The sequence below is a fragment of the Neofelis nebulosa genome, chromosome 6 (genome assembly GCF_028018385.1).
Source record: "Neofelis nebulosa isolate mNeoNeb1 chromosome 6, mNeoNeb1.pri, whole genome shotgun sequence".
NCBI lineage: Eukaryota > Metazoa > Chordata > Mammalia > Carnivora > Felidae > Neofelis > Neofelis nebulosa.
Window position 1 is genome coordinate 147,480,220 of NC_080787.1, and position 22,047 is coordinate 147,502,266.

Sequence of the window (22,047 nt, forward strand, 5' to 3'; positions counted from 1 at the left end):
CAAAAAATAGAAATGGAAGGAAAACTTCCAAACTCTTTCTATGAAGCCAGCATTACCTTGATTCCAAAGCCAGACAGAGAACCCACTAAAAAGGAGAACTATAGACCAATTTCCCTGATGAACATGGATGCAAAAATCCTCAACAAGATATTAGCCAACCGGATCCAGCAATATTAATTAAATAATAATTAAAAAATAATTAAATAATAATAAATAAAAAATAATTTTAAAAATTATTTAAAAAATTATTCACCACGGGATTTATACCTGGAATGCAGGGCTAGTTCAATATCTGCAAAACAATTAATGTGATTCATCACATCAATAAAAGAAAGGACAAGAACCATATGATCCTCTCAATAGATGCAGGGAAAGCATTTGACAAAATACAACATCCTTTTTTGATCAAAACCCTCAAGAAGGTAGGGACAGAAGGAGCATACCTCAAGATCATAAAAGCCATATATGAATGACCCAATGCTAATATCATCCTCGATGGGGAAAAACTGAGAGCTTTCCCCCTAAGGTCAGGAACAAGACAGGGATGTCCACTCTCGCCACTGTTATTCAACGTAGTATTGGAAGTCTTAGCCTCTGCAATCAGACAACACAAAGAAATAAAAGGCATCCAAACTGGCCAGGAGGAGGTCAAATTACACTCTTCGCAAATGACATGATACTCTATATGGAAAACCCAAAGGATTCCACCAAAAAACTGCTAGAATTGATTCATGAATTCAGTAAAGTTGCAGGATATAAAATCAACGCACAGAAATCAGTTGCATTCCTATACATCAACAATGAAGCAACAGAAAGAGAAATCAAGGAATCGATCCCATTTACAGTTGCACAAAAAAACATAAAATACCTAGGAATAAATCTAAACAAAGAAGTGAAAAATCTATACGCTGAAAACTATAGAAAGCTGATGAAAGAAATTGAAGAAGACACAAAAAAAATGGAAAAAGATTCCATGCTCCTGGATAGGAAGAACAAATATCGTTAAAATGTCGATACTACCCAAAGCAATCTACATATTCAATGCGATCCCTATCAAAATAACACCACATTCTTCACAGAGCTAGAACAAATAATCCTAAAATTTGTATGGAATCAGAAAAGACTCTGAAGAGACAAAGCAATCTTGAAAAAGAAAACCAAAGCAGGAGGCATCACAATCCCAGACTTCAAGCTATACTACAAAGCTGTAATCATCAAGACAGTATGGCACTGGCACAAGAACAGACACTCAGAATAATAGAACGGAATAGAGAACCCAGAAATGGACCCACAAACGTATGGGCAACTAATCTTTGACAAAGCAGGAAAAGAATATCCAATGGAATATAGACAGTCTCTTCAGCAAGTGGTGCTGGGAAAACTGGACAGCGACATGCAGAAGAATGAACCTGGACCACTTTCTTACACCAGACACAAAAATAAACTCAAAATGGATGAAGACCTCAATGTAAAACAGGAAGCCATCAAAATCCTCGAGGAGAAAGCAGGCAAAAACCTCTTTGATCTTGGCCACAGCAACTTCTTACTCAACACGTCTCCAGAGGCAAGGGAAACAAAAGCAAAAATGAACTACTGGGACCTCATCAAAATAAGAAGTTTCTACACAGCGAAGGAAGCAATCAGCAAAACTAAAAGGCAACTGACAGAATGGGAGAAGATGTTTGCAAATGACATCAGATAAAGGGTTAGTATCCAAAATCTATAAAGAACTTATCAAACTCAACACCCAAAATACAAATAATCCAGTGAAGAAATGGGCAAAAGACATGAATAGACACTTCCCCAAAGAAGACATCCAGATGGCCAACTGACACATGAAAAAATGCTCAACATCACTCATCATCAGGGAAATGCAAATCAAAACCACAATGAGATACCACCTGACACCTGTCAGGATGGCTAATGTTAACAACTCAGGCAACAACAGATGTTGGTGAGGATATGGAGAAAGAGGATCTCTTTTGCATTGTTGGTGGCAGTGCAAGATGGTGCAGCCACTCTGGAAAACAGTCAGGAGGCTCCTCAAAAAACTAAAAATAGAACTACCCTACGACCCAGCAACTGCACTACTAGGCATTTATCCACGGGATAGGGATGTGCTGTTTCAAAGGGACACATGCACCCCCATGTTTATAGCAGCACTATCGACAATAGCCAAATGCCCATCGATGGATGAATGGATAAATAAAATGTGGTATATACAATGGAGTATTACTCGGCAATCAAAAAGAATGAAATCTTGCCATTTGCAACTACATGGATGGACCTAGAGGGTATTATGCTAAGTGAAATTAGTCAGTCAGAGAAAGACAAATATCATATGACTTCACTCATATGAGGACTTGAAGAGACAAAACAGATGAACATGAGGTAAGGGAAACAAAAATAATATAAAAACATGGAGGGGGACAAAACAGAAGAGACTCACAAATATGGAGAACAAACTGAGGGTTACAAGAGGGTTTGTGGGAGGGACGATGGGCTAAATGGGTAGGGGCACTAAGGAATCTACTCCTGAAATCATTGTTGAGCTATATGCTAACTAATTTGGATGTAAACTTAAAAAAATAAAAAATAAAACAAGTTATAAAAAATGAATTAAAAATAAATAAAATAAAAAATAATTTTTAAAGAATAAGACAAGTGTTCAATCTTGCCACTTTAATTCAACATAGTACTGGAAGTCCTAAGCTACAGTAATCAGATGAGAAAAAGAAATAAAAGACATCCAAATTGGTAAGGAGGAAGTAAAACTTTCGCTATTTGCAGATGACATGATAATATATATAGAAAACCTAGAGAGACTAGAGACCACAAAAGACCCAAAATTGCCAAAACAATCTTGATCAAGAACAAGACTGGAGGTATCACAATCCCTGTTCAAGATATACTACAAAGCTGTAGTAATCCGAACAGTACGGTACTGACACAAAAATAGACAAATAGATCAATAAAGCACAATAGAGAGCCGGGAAATAAACCCACAATGATAGGGCCAATTAGTTTTTGACAAAGGAGTCAAGAATATGCAATGGGAAAAAGACAGTCTCTTCAACAAATGCTGTTGGGAAAACTGGACAGCTACATGCAAAAGAATGAAACTGGACCACTTTCTTACATCACACACAAAAATAAACTCAGAGTGGATTAAGGACCTAAATGTGAGACCTGAAATCATAAAAATCTTACAAGAGACATCAGGCAGTAATTTCTCTGACATCAGCCATAGCAACCTCTTTATAAATATGTCTCCTGAGGCAAGGGAAACAAAAGCAAAAATAAACTATTGGGACTTCATCAAAATAAAAACTTCTGCACAGCAAAGTAAATAATCAACAAAACTACAAGACAACCTACCGAGAGAAGATTATTTGCAAATGGCATATCCAATAAAAGGTTAGTATCCAAAATATATAAAGAACTTATACAATTCAATACCCAAAAAGCTAACAGTCCAATTAAAAAATGGGCAGAAGACATGAACAGACATTTCCCCAAAGGAGACATACAGATGGCCAACAGACACATGAAAAGATGCTCAACATCACTCACCATCAAGGAAATGCAAATCAAAACCACAGTATCACCTCACATCTGTCAGAATTGCTAAAACCAAAACCTCAAGAAGGGCGCCTGGGTGGCTTAGTCATTTAGGTGTCCAACTTTTGATTTCAGCTCAGGTCATCAGCTCATCGTTCATGAGTTCGAGCCCCAAGATCTCTCCTTTTTTTTTTTTTTTTTTTAAATCTTTGCCAGAATTTAACACGGGTTCACTAAGAATTTCACAAGTCAATGGCATATAGGATAATATCTCCTAATAAGGCAATAAAGAAGTAACAGGGGTGCTTGGGTGGCACAGGTTAAGCACCTGACTCTTGGTTTCGGCTCAGGGCACGATCTCATGGCTTCATGGGTTCGAGCGCTGCATCAGGCTCTGTGCTGACAGTGTGGAGCCTGCTTGGGATTCTCTCTCTCCCTCTGTCTCTCTCTCAGATAAATAAAAGAAAAATAACATATTCCTAATCAATGATAGATGAATCACATTGTTCCTGGCCAGGGGAGATAAAAGGAATAAAGCCCAAATTTAGTTGAGGTGCACTTCATACGAGTTGGCACTCAGGAGACAGCTTAGCCAAGTGAACCGCTCCTTTTGATACCACTTAAAAATGTTAGTGGGGACCAGAGGCTAAAAGACTCGCTGGTTTTTTTTCCTCCCAGCATCCTTCCTGAGCCCCGGTGAAAGATGGAGCCACAATGAACAACACCAGCAAGGCTATTGTCCGAGAACCCTTGTTCAAGGGACATAAGCCAAATGGATGCCCTTTGCAAATGACATGACCATTTCGTATCCTCAGTATTCATTCATCCACCGTAAGTTTGGTCAGTACACAGATAAATCCCTCAAATGCTAGAGTTGGCACCTAAGATGCTCTCTCCAAACCCATCGTTCCACATCAGAGGGACAGGACCCAAAGCAGGCAGGCTGACCAGTATCACACAGCTGACCTGAGTCAAAGCACCAGGACCGGGACCCGGGCCTGCCGGGACCCGACTCATTGTTCTCCCGGGGCCGCGGGCGAAGGCGACAGGGAGACGAGCAAGCATAAGGCCTTCGCGGTCACAGCAGCTCTACCTTCAAACGTCCTTCTGGGTTTTGATAGGTGAACTTGCTGAGGTGACCTGAACCTTGCAAATACATGTATTTACGAGGCCTGTATTAAATCACACCATTTGGGGTTTTTTCCACCAAGATCTTTATTTTTTATTTTATATATATATATATATATATAAATTGGTTTCCATACAACACCCAGTGCTCATCCCAACAGGTGCCCTCCTCAATGCCCACCACTCACCCTCCCCTCCACACCACTTAATAAAAATATTTGAAAATGGGCCTAAAATTATGTGCTCAGTCGCAAAGACACGAACAAGAATCTTCTGTCCCTGGCCTTCCTGGAGCTTGTGATTTAGCGGGGGCCGAGACAAAGCTAGAATTACTGCTGTGTCAAGATGAGCACTGAGAGCGACACTGGGACTCAGAACCGCATATCCTTTCCTTTCCACAGTCTGAGGTCTTAGTCTTTTTAATATGTTCCAGAAGAATCTTGAGAACTGCACCTGTTCTCAAGCACACACAGAAGAGCAGAGACTTCACCCAACACAGGTGCACCTCACTTCCCTTTCCAAGATTATCCTTCAAACAGTCCAGGGAAAGATTCATGAGGTAAGCTCATACCCAATACGAGAGTGGATAAAATATCACCAGCCCAGAATTTTATGGAAAAAAAAGAAGTAAACAGCCAATTATCACAAGATGTGCTGTATGTAGTTAGGGCAATATTCTACATCTGGTTAGTGTTCAAAGATGTTGCGACTTTACAATTTATAGAAAATACTATGCTGTTGGGGCGCCTGGGTGGCTCAGTTGGTTGAGCATCTGACTCTTGATTTTGGCTCAGGTCATGACACCAGGGTCATGGGATCAAGCCCCGTGTTGGGCTCCACACTGAGCAAGGAGCCTGCTTAAGATACTCTCTCCGGGGCACCTGGGTGCCTCGGTTGGTTAAGCTGCTCTGACTTCTGCTCAGGTCATGATCTCATGGTTCATGAGTTCGAGCCCCGCATCAGGCTCTGTGCAGACAGCTCAGAGCCTGGAGCCTGCTTCAGATTCTATGTCTCCCTCTCTCTCTGCCCCTCCCCCACTAGAACTCTGTCTCTAAAATAAATAAACCTTAAAAAATTAAAAAAAAATATATTCTCTCCCCCCCCACTCTGCCCCTGTCCTGACTCACGCTCTAAAATAAAAAATAAATGAAATAAAAACACTATGCTATTATCAGATGTTACTACAGATATGACTGGAGAGAGTTCATATGCCTTCTGGGTTTTAAGAATGCTTAAAATGCTACCTAACATTTACTATCCCTTTCCCACAGAAAAGCAGTAAAAATGACAAAGCATTACAGGATTACTAATGTTTTAACACACATGCATAATGCAGACCTCTTTTGATGGTTGGTAGATTCTTTTATTAACAATCAAAAAGCTTCACACTTACAATAGGAAAATAAGTGTTTCTTATCGATTAATTAAATGAAAACTATCCAGGACTTTATAGGATTTCTGATGTGTGCCAGGTTTGATGCGTACCTAAGAAAACAGGACATTAGCTTGCCAAAATCATTAGGTATGACTGAAAATGAGAAACAGTAATTTATAAAACATTTACCTAATAGCTTTCCCAAACAGTAGCTCCCCTGAAATCAAAACAGGAAATAGAATTTGTATTTAGACTTAGTTCTAGAGAGGACTCACAACACCAATCAATCTTAATTTTATGGTTCCGGTGGTACTTTTTTTTAAAGGTATTCACCGGAAACTCAAATCTCATTTTAAGATCATGAATTTGAGGTGTGCAGTAAAACTTTAATTTCTCAACATCAAAGTTTAATTATTACACAATGGTTCAAGCAGTAGATTCTACCTCAGGCAGTATTTGCCTTGTGTCCTGTTTTCCTTCAGTACTAATCACACTATGGCGTTTGAAGCACATTTAAAACTAGAGCAGGCACTGCTGATTCGGCCACAAAAATCCCTCTTGGATGAACAACACTTGGGTTTATTGCAGAAGCAGCCGCTTTTACTTTTTTTATTTATTTCCACAATGAAAAACCGGGCTGAACAAAATCTTAAAGTCTCAGTTTCCACCGGATGATTAAAATCTTTATCTGTAATTTACCTTAGTCTCTTAAAATCTGATGGGGAGGAGAAACCAAAACCTTAGAGAAGAACGGTGTGCTTTCGCTCACTCCCTCAACGTAAAATCGAGGCAAAAATAGAGCCCCATAGAAATTTCAACATTGAATTTTTTTGAAATGCTAAAGCTTAGTAAAAGTCAAAAGGCACTGTATGAATCAGGAGTCTCTGCGTATCTTTGTTAGTTCAATACAAACCACGATCTGGCAGACTACTTATATTCAAAAGCCCATCTTTCAAAAAGTTCTACTTTTCTACATGGTCCATTTAAACAGAGTCACTGCCTTGTTTATATATACGTGTATGCATATATATGTGTGTATATATCTATATAGGCATGCATGTGTATATATGTATATATGTAAGCAGTAATCACATGACTCCCATCTGTGCTCCACGAAAGTGACTTTACTGTGGGAGAAAGCATGGCAATCTTTGTCTCCAAAGTGTTTTCAATCCACAGGCACACAAAGAGCTACCACTGGTCTCATCAACACTGCTGACAATTGAGAAAGCCTAAGTACTTTCTACTTGAATTCTAAAACAAAAGCGCCTTAAATTAAAATTTTTTTTAACTTCAGTCTTCAATATTGAAACTGCTAAGTTACTCCATTTTTCCAAGCCAAAAAAAAACAGAATAAATTTTGGGGGAAAAAATAATACACTAACTTAGGAAAACATTCTGTTACTGAATAGGTTTAAGAAAAAACCTATATAGAAAAAATATTCCAATAGAAGGCAAAACCTATGTGGGTTGTTCACCACAACATTATTTGAATAAGTAACAATTAGAAACCAATGAAATATTCAGTATCAGAAATGTAAAATAAATTAGGAAGTGTCCAATTGATAAATTATACAGCCAGTAAAAATAAAGAAAATAATGAAACATGGAATGCCTGACAATGTTAAGCCAAATTACACAAAGGATCCCTGCTACATTTAAACAGTCCCATCTGCAAAAGCTAACCAGGAACATAATTTGACATGTTGGGTCACTGGAGTATGGGTATCGTTTGCCTTTACTGAAAGGACTAAACAATATAAAGTTTCTATAGTGACTGTACATTTTTTAAAAGAAAAGATAAAAAATGATAGAGTAACTCAAAAACAAGTCTTCGAAAAGAAATGTTCCTGGATGGGGACACGCTGCTGACCACATCCAGAAACCAACTCCTTTGCCTCTGTGGGCAGGCAGCAGCTGATTCAGGCTGGTTCCCCCCACCCCAAGCGATGCTCCTGAACAGGACTGGAAGGCGGGGGCAAGTGCCCCGCCAGAATGATCTGTGGCCCCATTCCCAACATTCATTTTATCAACAAGGCCCGAATCTGCCCATTTTGAGCATGTACACAACACATATTTCTATCTGATGGCAAAATTTCACGCACAAGTCCTCCTATTTCTCCCAACAGAAAAATTCAAATGCACGACTATTTCCTTGTCATAATAAAGCAATTCTCAATTAGCAATCAAGTTATATTTTTTAAAAGACAAAATGGTGTTAACCCTGTGTAACACGTGACCAAAAATAATTAAAGGCCAATGGGTGGTATCTACCAGAAGTACTAGTAGACAGAAGATTACTTACAAAAAGAGCAGTTTTCAACAGAAACGCTGAACGTTTCCCTTGGGAAATAAATTTTATCTTCTATAAACAACTGGGGCAAAGGACCAGGTTTTCTACAACTGCAGTACAATAGGGTCAAAAGGCTTCTCCAGCGGCCCTAAGGGGACAGGGCTGAGATATTTTTGATGGCTTTATGACGACAATTATAACCTCCTAGCTATTTCAGCTCTTGAAGAAAATGTTCAATCAAGACTAAATCATACAAAGCACTTACTGTTTTCCGTTGCCCAATAATAAAATTTGAAAACAGGAAGTTCACAGCATTAAATCATGTTTATCAAATACTTGAAGAACCTACATTAAGAAATGCTACTATAGAGCAGATTACTGGTATACTACGGTACTCTGCACTGCTATGAAAATAGTCGTAAAAAGCTTGTTCTGCTCAGTGTAATGATGTTTTACTTTTTGCAAGCCATGTATCTCTCAGTTACGTTCTCCCAGTTGATTACATTCCAAATAGCTTTTAGATAATCCGGTCTGACATTTTTATACTGAAGGTAATAAGCATGCTCCCACACATCAATCCCCAGCAGTGGAGTAAGACCTATTGGAAAGAAGAGGGGAAAAAAAGCAAAAACTGTGAATTTCAATCTGAAATATTATTGTCTCTTCTCGATTATCCTATGCACACCAAATTACCCAAATTACCCTTTGCAAAATTCCCATCCATTTTTCAGCTTCTTTTACAAAGAGAAAATTTGCCTAAGAATAAATACCCTATAAAAAATTTGAAACTTTACTCTTCGAAAAAAATTTTTTTAATGTTTATTTATTTTTGAGAGAGAGGTAGGGGGAAGGGCAGAGAGAAAGGGAGACAGGGGATCCGAAGTGGACTCCGTACTGACAGCAGTGAGCCCCACGCAGGTCTTGAACTCACAAACTGTGAGATCATGACCTGAGCTGAAGTCGGATGCTTAATCGACTGAGCCACCCAGGCGCCCTTAAACTTTACTCTTTGGAAGAAAACGTGATAAATAGCAAAAAATTTTTTAAAGACTTGGGAAAATTAAGTACAGTATTTTAACAGCAATGCTTAAAATACCAACAAATCTATCCATGAGGCAATTCTTGGGGGTATTGGTAAGGATGCCATGTTTATGGGGTGGCTGAGCACCTTCCAAAGGTCCCAAGCAGTCAGGGGAGTTTTAGGAAAACTGCTCTGCTCCCAAGGCTAATAATGTCAGTCTTAGAGAATACAAAGCATTTATGAGACATTTAGAGAAATAACAGTTAACAAGGAAAACTGAATAGGACTAAAGAAAAAGACACAATTCTTAGAAATGAAATAGTACATGCAAAGAATTATATTTATGCAACATTCATTTTCAGAAACTCTCCAACTGAATGACAGCCTCCTCTAGGAAAACAATGATCAACCAGTAGGTCTTGATCAGTGGTGAGGTATGTCATTCATCATTCATTATGAGTAATTAAGGTAACAAAGTTTATAAATGATTTCTCCCCTACATAAATTGCCATGACTTCCACTTATTTTCATTCCAATGGGCTTTCTTCAAGTGGAAGGGAAGCAGGTGTAGCCAGGATTTACCTAGAAATTAGCCTTTCGGCCAGGTGCCTTCAAAGATATACTCGACTCTCTAGTCAGTGCTCACAAATCTTCTGTTGGTTTTACAAATTCTGTGGCATCTCTTTCCCAAAAGAGCCGTTCAGATTTTGGCTAAATCTGAATATACCCAGGAAAGTGAGTCATGTAAGCAAGTCTGCAGACGTGTGTAGAGGCAGAAAATGTGGCTGAGAGGCGCCTGGGTGCTTTGGCTGGTTAAGCGTCAAGACTCTTGGTTTTAGCCCAGGTCATGATCTCGTGGTCGTAAGATGCAGCCCCGCGTCGGGCTCTGTGCTAGGCTTGGAGCCTGCTTGGAATCCTCCCTCTCTCTCTGCCCCTCCCTCTCTCTCTCTCTCTCTCTCACAAAATAAATAAACCTAAATAAGTTAAGTATCTTTAAAAAAAAAAGTAAAGAAAAGAAAACGTGGCTGAGAACTACTGCTGATTGCCGTTAAGATGTCACTGTAGGTCTTGGGGTGCCTGGGTGGCTCAGTGAGTTAAACGTCTGACTTCAGCTCAGGTCATGATCTCACGGTTTGTGGGTTCAAGCTTTGCATCGGGCTCTGTGCTGACAGCTCAGAGCCTGGAGCCTGCTTCGTATTCTGTGTCTCCCTCTCTCAAAAATAAATAAACATTAAAAAATGAATTAAAAAACAAAAAAGACATCACTGTAGGTGCATTACATCTGAAGATCAATGTCTCAGGACTATCTCCTAAAGACATTCTAATTCAATCTGGCTCAACATGAAAAAGGAATTGGTGAAGCCAGCCTGGAGCCTCTAAGCCAAATATTTTCCTGGACCAAATCCCCCAAAAGGCAGAAATCTGGAAACCTGAGCTCTAGTCCCAGTTTGACCACAGGTGCTCAGCAGACGGGCTGCGTCCCAGGGCTGAAGTTGGACTCAGCTTATAGGTCTTTTCCTCTTTTGTGGTGTTTATCCAACTTCAGTGCATGTAATTATGTAAGCTGACATGAATTCTGTCCAATGAAGCAGAGTTTCTGTTTAAAACATTTTTTGTTAGGGGCACCTGGGGTCTGGGTGGCTCAGTCAGTTGAACGTCCGACTTCAGCTCAGGTCATGATCTCATGGTCTGTGGGTTCCAGCCCCACATCGGGCTCTGTGCTGACAGCTCGGAGCCTGGAGCCTGCTTCGGATTCTGTGTCTCCCTCTCTCCCTGCCCACCCCCACCACTCACACTCTGTCTCTCTCTCCTTCAAAAATAAACAAACATTAAAAAAATGTTTTGATAAAAAAAACATTTTTTGTTAATGTATCTGTAAAATTACATGTGCTAATGTTACAAAACATCAAGGACTTTTAGAGCATTTCTGCTTACACGAGGCTCTAGGTATCATCTGTTAAGATTTAGTACATGCTGGGCGCCTGGGTGGCGCAGTCGGTTAAGCGTCCGACTTCAGCCAGGTCACGATCTCGCGGTCTGTGAGTTCGAGCCCCGCGTCAGGCTCTGGGCTGATGGCTCGGAGCCTGGAGCCTGTTTCCGATTCTGTGTCTCCCTCTCTCTCTGCCCCTCCCCCGTTCATGCTCTGTCTCTCTCTGTCCCAAAAATAAATTAAAAAACGTTGAAAAAAAAAATTTAAAAAAAAAAAAAAAAAAAAAGATTTAGTACATGCTCACGATAGGTTTAACCACTGCTCGTGTTCCTTATTTCAAGGTAAATGCTTTACAGTGAACCATTTCCCACTAATGAATGTGAAATAATTTTCAAAGCTAACCTGTTGTTCCTTCCAGGGGATCCTGGTTAAAACAAGCAGCAATCTGCAAGCGTCCCTGTTCCTTATTGAAACCAAGCCAACCCCAACCTGAGCCTTGGACGCCAACAGATACAGTGGTCAACTTCTCTTTAAACTTGTCGAAGGAACCAAAATCACGTTTGATGGCTTCCAGCAATTCCCCTATTTAAAAAACAAATCCAAAAATACCCACAAATGAACAGACTGCAACAATTACAATCAAGAATTCTATTCCATATATTAAAATATTCTTGTCATATGGCACCAGAAACTGGACGACCTCATAGGGAAGACGTAACATAACCCAGTGAGCCTAGTTAGCACTGTTTCTCCTGCCCTCACACTGGCATCACAAGATCTCACGATTTTAATTCACATGTTTATTACTGAACCAAGTTAGAGCAAGTTCTTCCTTCGCTGTGCTATTTCCATCAGAAAAGGAGTAATTTTTTCATTAGCTTTTTCCCCCCCCTTTTACAGAAAACTTTTACTTTGATTTCTACCCTACCTACTCTGTCTCGATTTGGGAATAGTAAAATTTTATGGCTGTTATTTGGTTCTTCCCCACGGCAGCTGAGATCTTTCTTATCACAATTATATAATTTTAAGAAGAGTAATTTTGTCTTTTATCACCGAACTGAGGGTACACTATAAGAGCTACAGCCCTTTTATTCTCTGGCAATGTAGAATATAATTCTAGATGGAGCACATCAACTAAATCAAGTAGGCTAAAAATATCACTTCTCTTATCCCACTGAGTTAAAAGTAATCATCGTCGTGCCCGGGTGGCTCAGTCATTGAAGTGTCTGACTCTTGATCTCAGCCCAGGTCTTGATCTTAGGATCGTGAGTTCAAGCCCTGCAATTGGAGCCTACTTAAAAAAACCGAAAATTCAAAAATAAAAGTAATTATCTATTATAAGCACAAATGACAGAATAAAGTGGTACAGACAACCCAAAGTCGCAAAGTACCGCTGGCTGAATATGGGCATATCTGACATTCTGCTAACTCACCAAACGTCAACAGTATTACATCACCGTCTCCACACCTAACTCAGAAAAAAAAAAAAAAAAAAAAAAAAAAAAGGCTGTCCAGCTTCCCATGCTGACTTCCCCATTCACCTTTACTTCCAAATGAGACTGCTTATCACAAGTACATGAGATGCTTACCATACACCAATTAAAAACGAACAAAGCCACAGAAACTTAAGGTGTGCACCAGAAGCCCCAGGGACAAGGAGAGCTCTACATATGCCCCGCACCTTCCCTGGGGTGAGGAGGCTAATTAAAGTCGTCTGGGCCTCCACGCAGGACATGGTAAGTCACGTAAACCAGCCAGAGTGAGCAAGGCCATTGGCTCTGTACTCCCCTCGCTACCTGCACGTGTCCTGGAAAACCCAATTTCCTGGGACAACTGACTCTTTATCAGCTGGGGAGAGTAGTAAAATAATAGCAAAAAGCACTATTCGAAGCATTTTATATCTGGTAACTTATTTAACTGTCAAAACGGATCTATTATTATCCCTGTACCTTACAGATGAAGGAAGTACAGAATGATCAAGTGTCTTACCCCACCCAGGGCACTCACTTCTTCTAAAAACTGTTTCCTGGTCTTGTTCTAATGTAAAATACAGTACATTTTGACAAAAGTTGACATCATATCTGACACTGTGTGTGTGTGTGTGTGTGTGTGTGTGTGTGTGTATAAAATCTGAAGACAAAATAACTCCCTGAATATATACTCCGTTCCTACATATGTCCCTCTGAAAGTCACACCTTTGTTGTACTCCTTGCTAGGAAAAATATGCCACTGTGACACCTCAGAGAGAATTAACGTAAGAAAAGCAACAGCCATTCCTATCATGCACAAATGTAGCTAAGACTGCACCAATATCTACCAACCTTTGGGCTCTCCACCACCCTTAGGGCTCAGGTTCGTCCAGAAGATGGAATGATTGATATGGCCTCCACCATTGAACTTCAGCCCAGGCTGAAGAGCTACCTGAGTTGTAACGTCACCTGAAATGTAAAGATGCAAACATATTCTTTAAAATTCTTTCTTTTCAAGTTCGAGCCCCGCATCGGGCTCTGGGCTGATGGCTCGGAGCCTGGAGCCTGTTTCCGATTCTGTGTCTCCCTCTCTCTCTGCCCCTCCCGTTCATGCTCTGTCTCTCTCTGTCCCAAAAATAAAATTAAAAACGTTGAAAAAAAAATTAAAAAAAAAAAAAAAAAAAAAAATTCTTTCTTTTCAAACGTTCTATGCACCATTTGCTCTCTTTGTAAAACATCAGGTAATTGTACTTGCTTATCTGTAACATCCCTATAGGTCCTAAAAGCCCACAATTTCAAGATTCTACAAAAAAAAAAAAAAAAAAAAAAAAGATTTACTTAAAAATTGTTTGTTCCAGTGGATTTTCAATTTCAATTAGTAACGTGAACAACTAATGAGAGGTCCGGCACCAGGGGCAAAGCTAGTAGAAAATTCTTTCCTGAGCTTCAAAGAAGTGAAAGTTTTCTTGGATAGAAAAGATTTCAGAGGCGCCTGGATGGCTCAGTCAGTTCAGCATCTGACTCTTGATTTTAGCTCAGGGCATGATCCCAGGGTCATAGGATCGAGCCCCGTGTCCGACGCTCAGTGTGGCACCTGCTTAAGATCCTTAAGTCTCTCTCTCTCTCTCTCTCTGCCACTCCCCCACTCACTTTCTCTAAAATGAAAAAAAAAAAAAAATTATAAAAAAAACATTTCAGCAATAACAAAGAGAACAATAGAAAATAGTGGAAGGTTGAAATGTGTGCTTTCACAGACTAAATAGAAAATTTTCAGGGGCGCCTGGCTGGCTCAGTCGGTAGAGCATGTAACTCTTGGGTCTCAGGGTTGTGAGTTTGAGTCCCTCATTGGAGGTAGAGATTACTTAAAATAAACAAGTAAATAGACCTTTTTTTTTAAATGGTACATTTTCAGCTCTCATTTTCTAGACAACTATTCATTGGAAAATAGTTCAATGTTACATTAACAAAAAATTCAGCATATTCAAAACTGAACTCGAGAATTTCAATCCCAAAGTTACTCTCCAATGGCCTTCCTCATCACAGCAAGTGCCAGCTATTTTCCACAGGGCATTTCTGATAACTTGCCCTTTCTTACTCCTTACTCCTTTCCTCACATATAGCCCAACAACATACTCACTGGCAAGGCCAGCTCTCCCTTTAAAAAAGATCCATGGGGCCCCTGGGTGGCTCAGTTGGTTGAGCGACAGACTTCGGCTGAGGTCATGATCTCACGGTCCGTGAGTTCAAGCCCCGCGTCGGGCTCTGTGCTCCCAGCTCAGCGCCTAGAGCCTGCTTCTGATTCTGTGTCTCCCTCTCTCTCTGACCCTCCCCCACTCATGCTCTGTCTCTCTCTGCCTCAGAAATAAATAAACATTAAAAAAAAAAAAAGGTCCAGAATCTGACCCCCTCTTGCTAACCTGTGGTACAGACCAGCAGCATCACCTGCCTGCATCTGAGCCACCACCCCGCCCTGGTCTCTGGCTTCCACATGTGCCCCCCCAACACTCTGTTCCCAATAGTGGCCGGAGGGCTCCTCTACACCCCAAAGTGAGTGCAGCAGCCTTGAGCCAGACCCCTCCAAAGGCTGTTCCTCTCACTCGATGAACCCCAAGTCCCTACAACTGGCTTCAGAGGGGCAAATCATCTGATCCTCTGTGTCTCCTTGCTGGCCCAGCTCTGGCCACACTGGTCTCCCTGCACGTACAACAGGGGCTCGGCATGCGCCCAGCTTACGGCTTCTACTGATGGCGGCTGCCCGTCCCGGAACACCCTTCCTGAAGATAGCCTCGTGGTTTGTTCCCACATCTCTCCTTCAGGCCTCCGCTGAAACGTCACCCTCATCAGGGAAGCCTTCTCAAACCACAAGAGAAAATGGGCACTTCCCCACCACTTCCCCAACCTGTTTTGCTCGAGAGGACTTAAGACCCCTGGCATACTACATATTTATTTACTCATTCATCTGTCTCCCCACCAGAATGAAAGCTCCAATAACAACAAGGAATTCTTTGCACTGCTGTATCTCAGGGGCTGCTAGATTGCCTCCTACATACCAGGCACTTGATGAATGTTTGTTGATTGACTAGATAATTGAATATATTAAATGTAGCTTTTATGGAAGAAAAATTAATTCTCTGCTATCTGTACTTTAAAAAAAAAGTCACATTTGAAGACTTTTTCTACCTTGCTGAACAAGTAGGCAAAATAAAATATTCTTTTCCAGGCCTTCAAGAAACTAAGATTAACTATTAGGAAAAATGGGAATTCCCTTGTTCAAGAAGTCCTGAGTGCTTATGGGACACCTGGGTGGCTCAGTCGGTTAAGCGGCCGACTTCACCTCAGGTCATGATCTCGAGGTCAGTGAGTTTGAGCCCCGCATCGGGCTCTGTGCTGACAGCTCAGAGCCTGGAGCCTGTTTCAGATTCTGTGTCTCCCTCTCTCTGACCCTCCCCCGTTCATGCTCTGTCTCTGTCTCAAAAATAAATAAATGTTAAAAAAAAAAAAATTTAAAAAAAAAAAAAAAAAAAGAAGTCCTGAGTGCTTATTATTCACCAGACATTAAGAGGCAAAGTGGAAGATACACAGAACCACTGAGGACTCTGTGCTTAGGGAGTTTACATGATAGAAAAGGTTCTCTAATCAACTCTTTGGGCACATCTCAGAAAGGAGGAGAGGGCCGAGTGATACCAGAATACACAGATAATCTTGGAGAGCTGTTTTAAGATGCCAACTTCTCATTGTTGTTGTTGTTGTTATGTTTGCAAAATAGTTTTCTTACAAATCAGTGTCTTAGTAATTATTCTAGGAAAGTCATCCTAAATATAAATGTTTGTATGTTTATATATTTCTATATATATATACATACATGTGTGTATATACACATATATACATGCACACACACACGTTTTATATATATTTATATACATGCATACATATACACATATATATGCATATATACATATATAAACACGGTGTGTGTGTGTGTGCGTATAGTTTTAGTTTAGCCCGACACAGGGCTTGACTCCACAACCCTGGAATCATGACTCAAGCCAAATCAAGAGTCAGATGCTCAACCGACTGAGCCACCCAGGAGCCCCTATATTGTTTTCTAATAAATCAACAGTAACTAAATTTTTCTAATGGGAAAGAAACATGCTTATTAAAAACTAACTTAATAATTGCAATCTCTTAAAGTTTAATCATTTTTAAGTTTTAATAGAAATTTGGGGAGCACCTGGCTGGCTTAGTCGGTAGAATATGCGAGTCTTGATCTCAGGGTTGTGAGTTTGAGCCCCACATTGGGCACAGAGCTTGCATTAAAAAATAATAATGATGATAACAGAAATTTGGGAGGCTTTAGTATCTGCTTTTAAGAATACTTTTCTTAAGTTCAACAATTTCTTTGGTTTCCATTTTTTTCCTGTAAAATACAATAAAAGTTAAATACTTTTGTTTGAAAAGTATTTATTTACTTCCTTATAATGAGATCGATGATGTTATTTCACTTACATTACTGCCCCAAATTTTCAAACATCAAAATTTAACCCTTCAATAATCTTTAAAATATTTTTTTTAAATAAATAAAAGAAAAAGCTCTGCAGGTACTTAGTAACTTATAGGCAACATAGCACCACATAATGTAAAGCTTTTTTTTTCAGTAGCTTCTGTTACACAAGTAAAGATGTGATTGCGCAAGGAAAGGATTGAAATTCAAGTTGTTTTTAAAATATTGAAAAGAAAGGTTCAAGTTGTCAGATGTTGTCACGCAGGAAACAATTTCACAATCGGGATATTCCCCACCTTGTCATCATTACCACATCTTTCCCGAATTTGTTATTTTCTAAAACCCCGAACCTTTTCCCCGAACAAGTACCAAACTTTTTCCCCATGCTCCAGGTTCCTGTCACAAATCTTCCAGAATGTGGCAATTTCCTCTTGTTTCTGTTTAGACAATTACTTCATCCACAACCGGGCTGAAATACTACACTTTCCCGCTAGATGCCCCCATTCAACAAGCTGCCACCGTCTGAAATTTACCCAACAAATTTCAGAGGGCTGAACGTCATCAAAAATATGCTTCAGAAAAAAAATACGTTTTGAACTGTGTAGCGTATTAAGCAATACATACAATTATTTTCCTCCTGCAAGCCACTGATCGATAGACTGAAAAGTGCAATACTATTTTGTACAGAGACATTAAAACACATCCCCAGACCCACAAAGTCCACACTCGACTGGTTTTGTCGACTGAGCTCTTTAAAAACTAACGTGTGACGTCCATATGATAGTGTTACGCTGAAGTCTAAAGTATTAGTAAATAACCACAAGCCTGTTTCAGTTTCCCACAAAATGGGCACCTTCCTTGTGAAGTCTGACCCCTGGTTGAGTTCAAGAGCGCGTGGAGCGGCCCCACGGAACCGAGGGGCACCGCGTCGCCGTCACGTTTCCCCGCGCGGTTTCTCACCGGCGGGCGGCCTGGCACCTACCCTTCTCCAGCGCCTCTCGATACCGCTCCTCGAGGACGTTCAGGTTGTTCACGTAGGTCGCGTGGTGCTTGCTGTGGTGCAGCTGCATGATCTGGGCGTTGATGTGAGGCTCCAGGGCGCCATAATCGTACGGCAAGTCGGGGAGGCTGTGCTTCTGCCTGGAACCCAGAGCCCCCAGCGCCGGCACCAGCGTCCTGCTCGAGCTGGAAAGAGAGCAGACACACACACCGATTCGCTCACGTGTCTACGCAGACAGGGCTGTGGACGTCCCGGCGCATCTGGGCCTTACTATCGCTTGCTCGCTCGCCCTCCACATTCTCTGAAGCATTAAACGGCGCCGCGGCAGCCCCCGGATGCGCTCAGAGGCCACCTGCCCTCCGGCAGGGACGCCCGCGGCGTCCCCGCCACGCCGCGTCCCCGTAGGTACCCGGGAGCCGCCGCGCCAGCGCGGGTACGGAGGGAGCGGGGCCGCTGGAGGAGGCCGCCCGCACCCCTCGCCCTCGGGGCCGTGACCCGTCCCCGCTGCTACGCGCCGCTCGGGCGCCTCACCAGAGCGCTGCCCGGGACAACATAGTGAGCGAGGCCGCTAGTCGCTTTCCTGAATTCGAGTCACCGCGCCGACCCACCGGCGTACACTGACCCGCGTCCCCGGCGGCGCCGCAAGGACACCACCGTCCTCCACGGGCTCCGCCCCCTGCGCCCGCCGCTCCCACACCGTGAGGGGGGGGGGGGACGCGCAGCGCGCCGTCTCCGCTTCCTGCGCCAGCCCGCCCCCTTTGGCCCAAGGGACCCGAGAAAGAGGCACATGAGGGACCTTATTCAGGGAGTCAGAAGAACCGCAGCGCCCACCTGCCCTCTTCTGTGCGTGTGGCCAAAAGAAAGGCCATGCTTCCCCCCCCTTCACGGTGTAAGATGGTACGACCTGAAGCCCCGCCCCTCGGAGGTCCGCTGGGAGGGCCTTGGCTGGTGGGGCCGGTGCTTCCCCGCCTCTTAGCTGCTGCCGGCACGCCGGGGTGGCCTGCGGTCCGGCGACCTTCTCGGAGCGAAAGCTGCGGTTTCCCTGAGCTGGCTTGGCTCGCCCTAGCGGGCCAGGATCCCTCAGTGAGGAGGGTCCTGGGTGCTGGTAAGGTGTAGCAACAATGCTCCTCTAACCACTGCCAGGAGTGACCTTGCTTTTCTAATGAACTTGACCTTCGGGCCGGAGCCAAGCCCAGGGCCGTCTGATAATAGTGTTACTAAACACGAGGTGCCAGGGACTACGCAGCAGGGTTTATATACATTGATCTTTATTTCACTCCCGGGTAGGTATCGTTGACCCCAGGCGACAGTAATGAGCTCACTAAATTTTAGCAGGTTGCCCTGATCACACAGTTAAGAAGTAAAATAGCGGATTAGAACCGAAAGTCCATACTTTCTTGATTACTAAGCCTTAGCAGTCAGGTCCTGAGTGTGTGTGTTGGGGATGACTTCCACGAACCAACTGCTCCGGAGAGTATTTTGAAAAGTACAAGAGGAAGGATTCTTTCGTGCTGTCTCTTACAGTGTAATGAGCTGTACTAATGCTTTCTCAACAATTAAAAAAACAATCCTGAATTGTGTGAATCCTCCCTGTATAGAAGTTAGGAAAGCTTTACACTATTATTGATCTATGTTGGGTCCTTATTGAATAGAATAATATAAAAGGAACCATAGAGTAGGTGCTGCATAGGTTTTCAGCTACTCTCTTCCACCCCTACCCCCACCCCTCCACAAGGATGACTAGCATTTGGGTTGGGGAATAGTAAACAAGAACCACTGAGCTGACTTCCCAGCAAGAGGCCTGGGGCATTGCTGACAGGAAACCAAGAGTATACGACCGGTAAAGGAGGAAAATCAGGTTGGGGGCAAGTTGTGCATGTCCTTAAAACCCAAACATATGGTTGGGTAGAGGAAAGCAAGAAGCATTTTAGTTGAAGTGAGACACATTGAAAGCAGTTTTTCAGTCAGGTAGTCTGACATCATTACCACGAGGGGCAAGCTAGTTAGAACAAACAGTATTGCTTGCGGGGCACCTGGGTGGCTCAGACAGTTAAGCATCTGACTCTAGATTTCGGCTCAGGTCATGATCTCCTGGGTTTGTAGGCTCAAACCCCATGGGGGACTCTTTGCTGACTCTTTGCTGACCGTGTGGAGCCTGCTTGGGATTCCCTTTCTCCCCACCCCTCCCCTGCTTGTGAGCTTTCTCTCTGTTACATTGACCACCTCGGGGAAATGCCCTTTTGAACAAGCAACAATTGGAGGGTAAGGTAGTGACAATAACAGTCCCATAGAAGCATCTCTAACATCATATCTGTAACAGCTCCATCCTTCCAGAAAACAACTCGGACTGTGAGAGTATCTACATCGACACCCAGGATTTGGGGGATACTGGAGGTTAAGAGAAGTCTTTTACCTTCTTTGACTGCCACACCCAATAAACAGGCCTCTTTTTTTCTTTTTTAGTCGGCCACTATATGAAGTATTCATTCAGTATTGGCCCAAGGAGTTAGATTACAATTGACTGGATTCTGTCCCCAATTCCTCCAGCCAGCTCAGGATGTCATCTGCCACATAGGCATCATAATTGTACATTTCCCTTGAATAAACTTCCCAAGGCTACTTCACAGCCATCCTAAGACCTACGATGGTTTAGACTGACATATTGGCTGGAGGAGACAAAATATGGGTTGAGATAACATCATTTTGAGCCAGTTATTAATTGCATTCATATTCTAGTGACTGAGTGTCTCAAGCACAGGAAAGCATATTCATTCCCTCATGTAAAAGCGATCCGGAGTAGGTAAACCAGGGTTGGAATGACAGTGCCATGAAATTATCAAGGACCCAAGCTCTTCTGTCCTCAGAGTCGCTTCATGATCCATAACAGCCTCTGCAGCACCAACCATCTCACCTCCGTCCCATGAAGAGGGAAGGACAAAAGGCTGGGCCCCCACTCTCTCCCTTTTAAGGATCCTTGTGGTAGATTCACCCAACAAATTCCACTCAATTTAGGTGCAAGGCTACGCTTAGCTACCGAGGAGGCTGGGAAATGTAGTCATTTAGCTGTGTGCATTTCCAGTCTGAAAAATGTGAAATTCGAGAACGAAAGGGAAAATGAGTAGTGGATTGGCAAATAGTCACTCTGCCAGATTCTTTATATAAGGCGTTATTTCCACGTGCTTGGATACAAACGCTGGCTGTTCATGGAATGACCTGAGCCACATTCTTTTTTTTTTTTTTTTTCTTCTTTTACTCTATACCCCTCATATTGCAAATCCTACCCAGGCAGGAAACTAAGTGAGAATTGCTGTACAACCTTTCCCTTCGCATAGCTGGGATTGCTAATAGGACCAAAGGTAGTACTTAAATTGCTAAAATGAAATCAGTGATCCAGGCTAAAACAGAAAGTGATGGTAGAGATGTAGCATCATTAACAAAGGTTTTGAAGTGAGCTTCCCCTCATCCCCATATCTTCAGGCTAATTATAATTAGGTTGCACGCTCAAAGAACACATTGACTACTGGAAAAGGAGAAGAGGAACTTGTTTCAGAATGAAAGTGTTTTTATTGAACAAGGCATGTATGTAGTGGGTTGATCCTATCCATAAAGGGAGAAGGGAACCAACCTTAGCGAGCAGACCCTCATCGTATGCTAGGTACTAGGTCAAAGGCTCTACGTCACCTCTTAATTTACACATCTCTGTGCGGTGGCTTATTATGCCTCTTTTCATGAAGATAGTAAGTGATGTGCCCGAGTCACGCACACAGCG

The 22,047-nt window shown here is 42.2% G+C and overlaps 1 protein-coding gene across 1 annotated transcript; it reads right to left on the minus strand.

The window, feature by feature from the left end:
- Window positions 1–6,030: 6,030 nt before the first annotated feature.
- SOD2 (superoxide dismutase 2) lies at window positions 6,031–19,066 on the minus strand. The gene is made up of 5 exons (XM_058735812.1): window positions 18,810–19,066; window positions 18,261–18,463; window positions 13,630–13,746; window positions 11,711–11,890; window positions 6,031–8,955 (listed from the first exon to the last, which is right to left on the minus strand). Exons 1-5 carry the CDS (start codon window positions 18,830–18,832, stop codon window positions 8,810–8,812), a joined length of 669 nt encoding a protein of 222 aa, XP_058591795.1. The 5' UTR covers window positions 18,833–19,066; the 3' UTR covers window positions 6,031–8,809.
- Between the last annotated feature and the right edge of the window lie 2,981 nt (window positions 19,067–22,047).

Excerpts from the sequence above, each read along its gene's own strand:
- SOD2 (XM_058735812.1), bottom strand. The coding sequence starts at position 18,832 with ATGTTGTCCCGGGCAGCGCTCTG. Across the intron at positions 18,464-18,809 it reads TTGTCCCGGGCAGCGCTCTG|CTCGAGCAGGACGCTGGTGC; the intron begins GTGAGGCGCCCG and ends CTCTCTTTCCAG. Across the intron at positions 13,747-18,260 it reads TCGAGAGGCGCTGGAGAAGG|GTGACGTTACAACTCAGGTA; the intron begins GTAGGTGCCAGG and ends TTTACATTTCAG.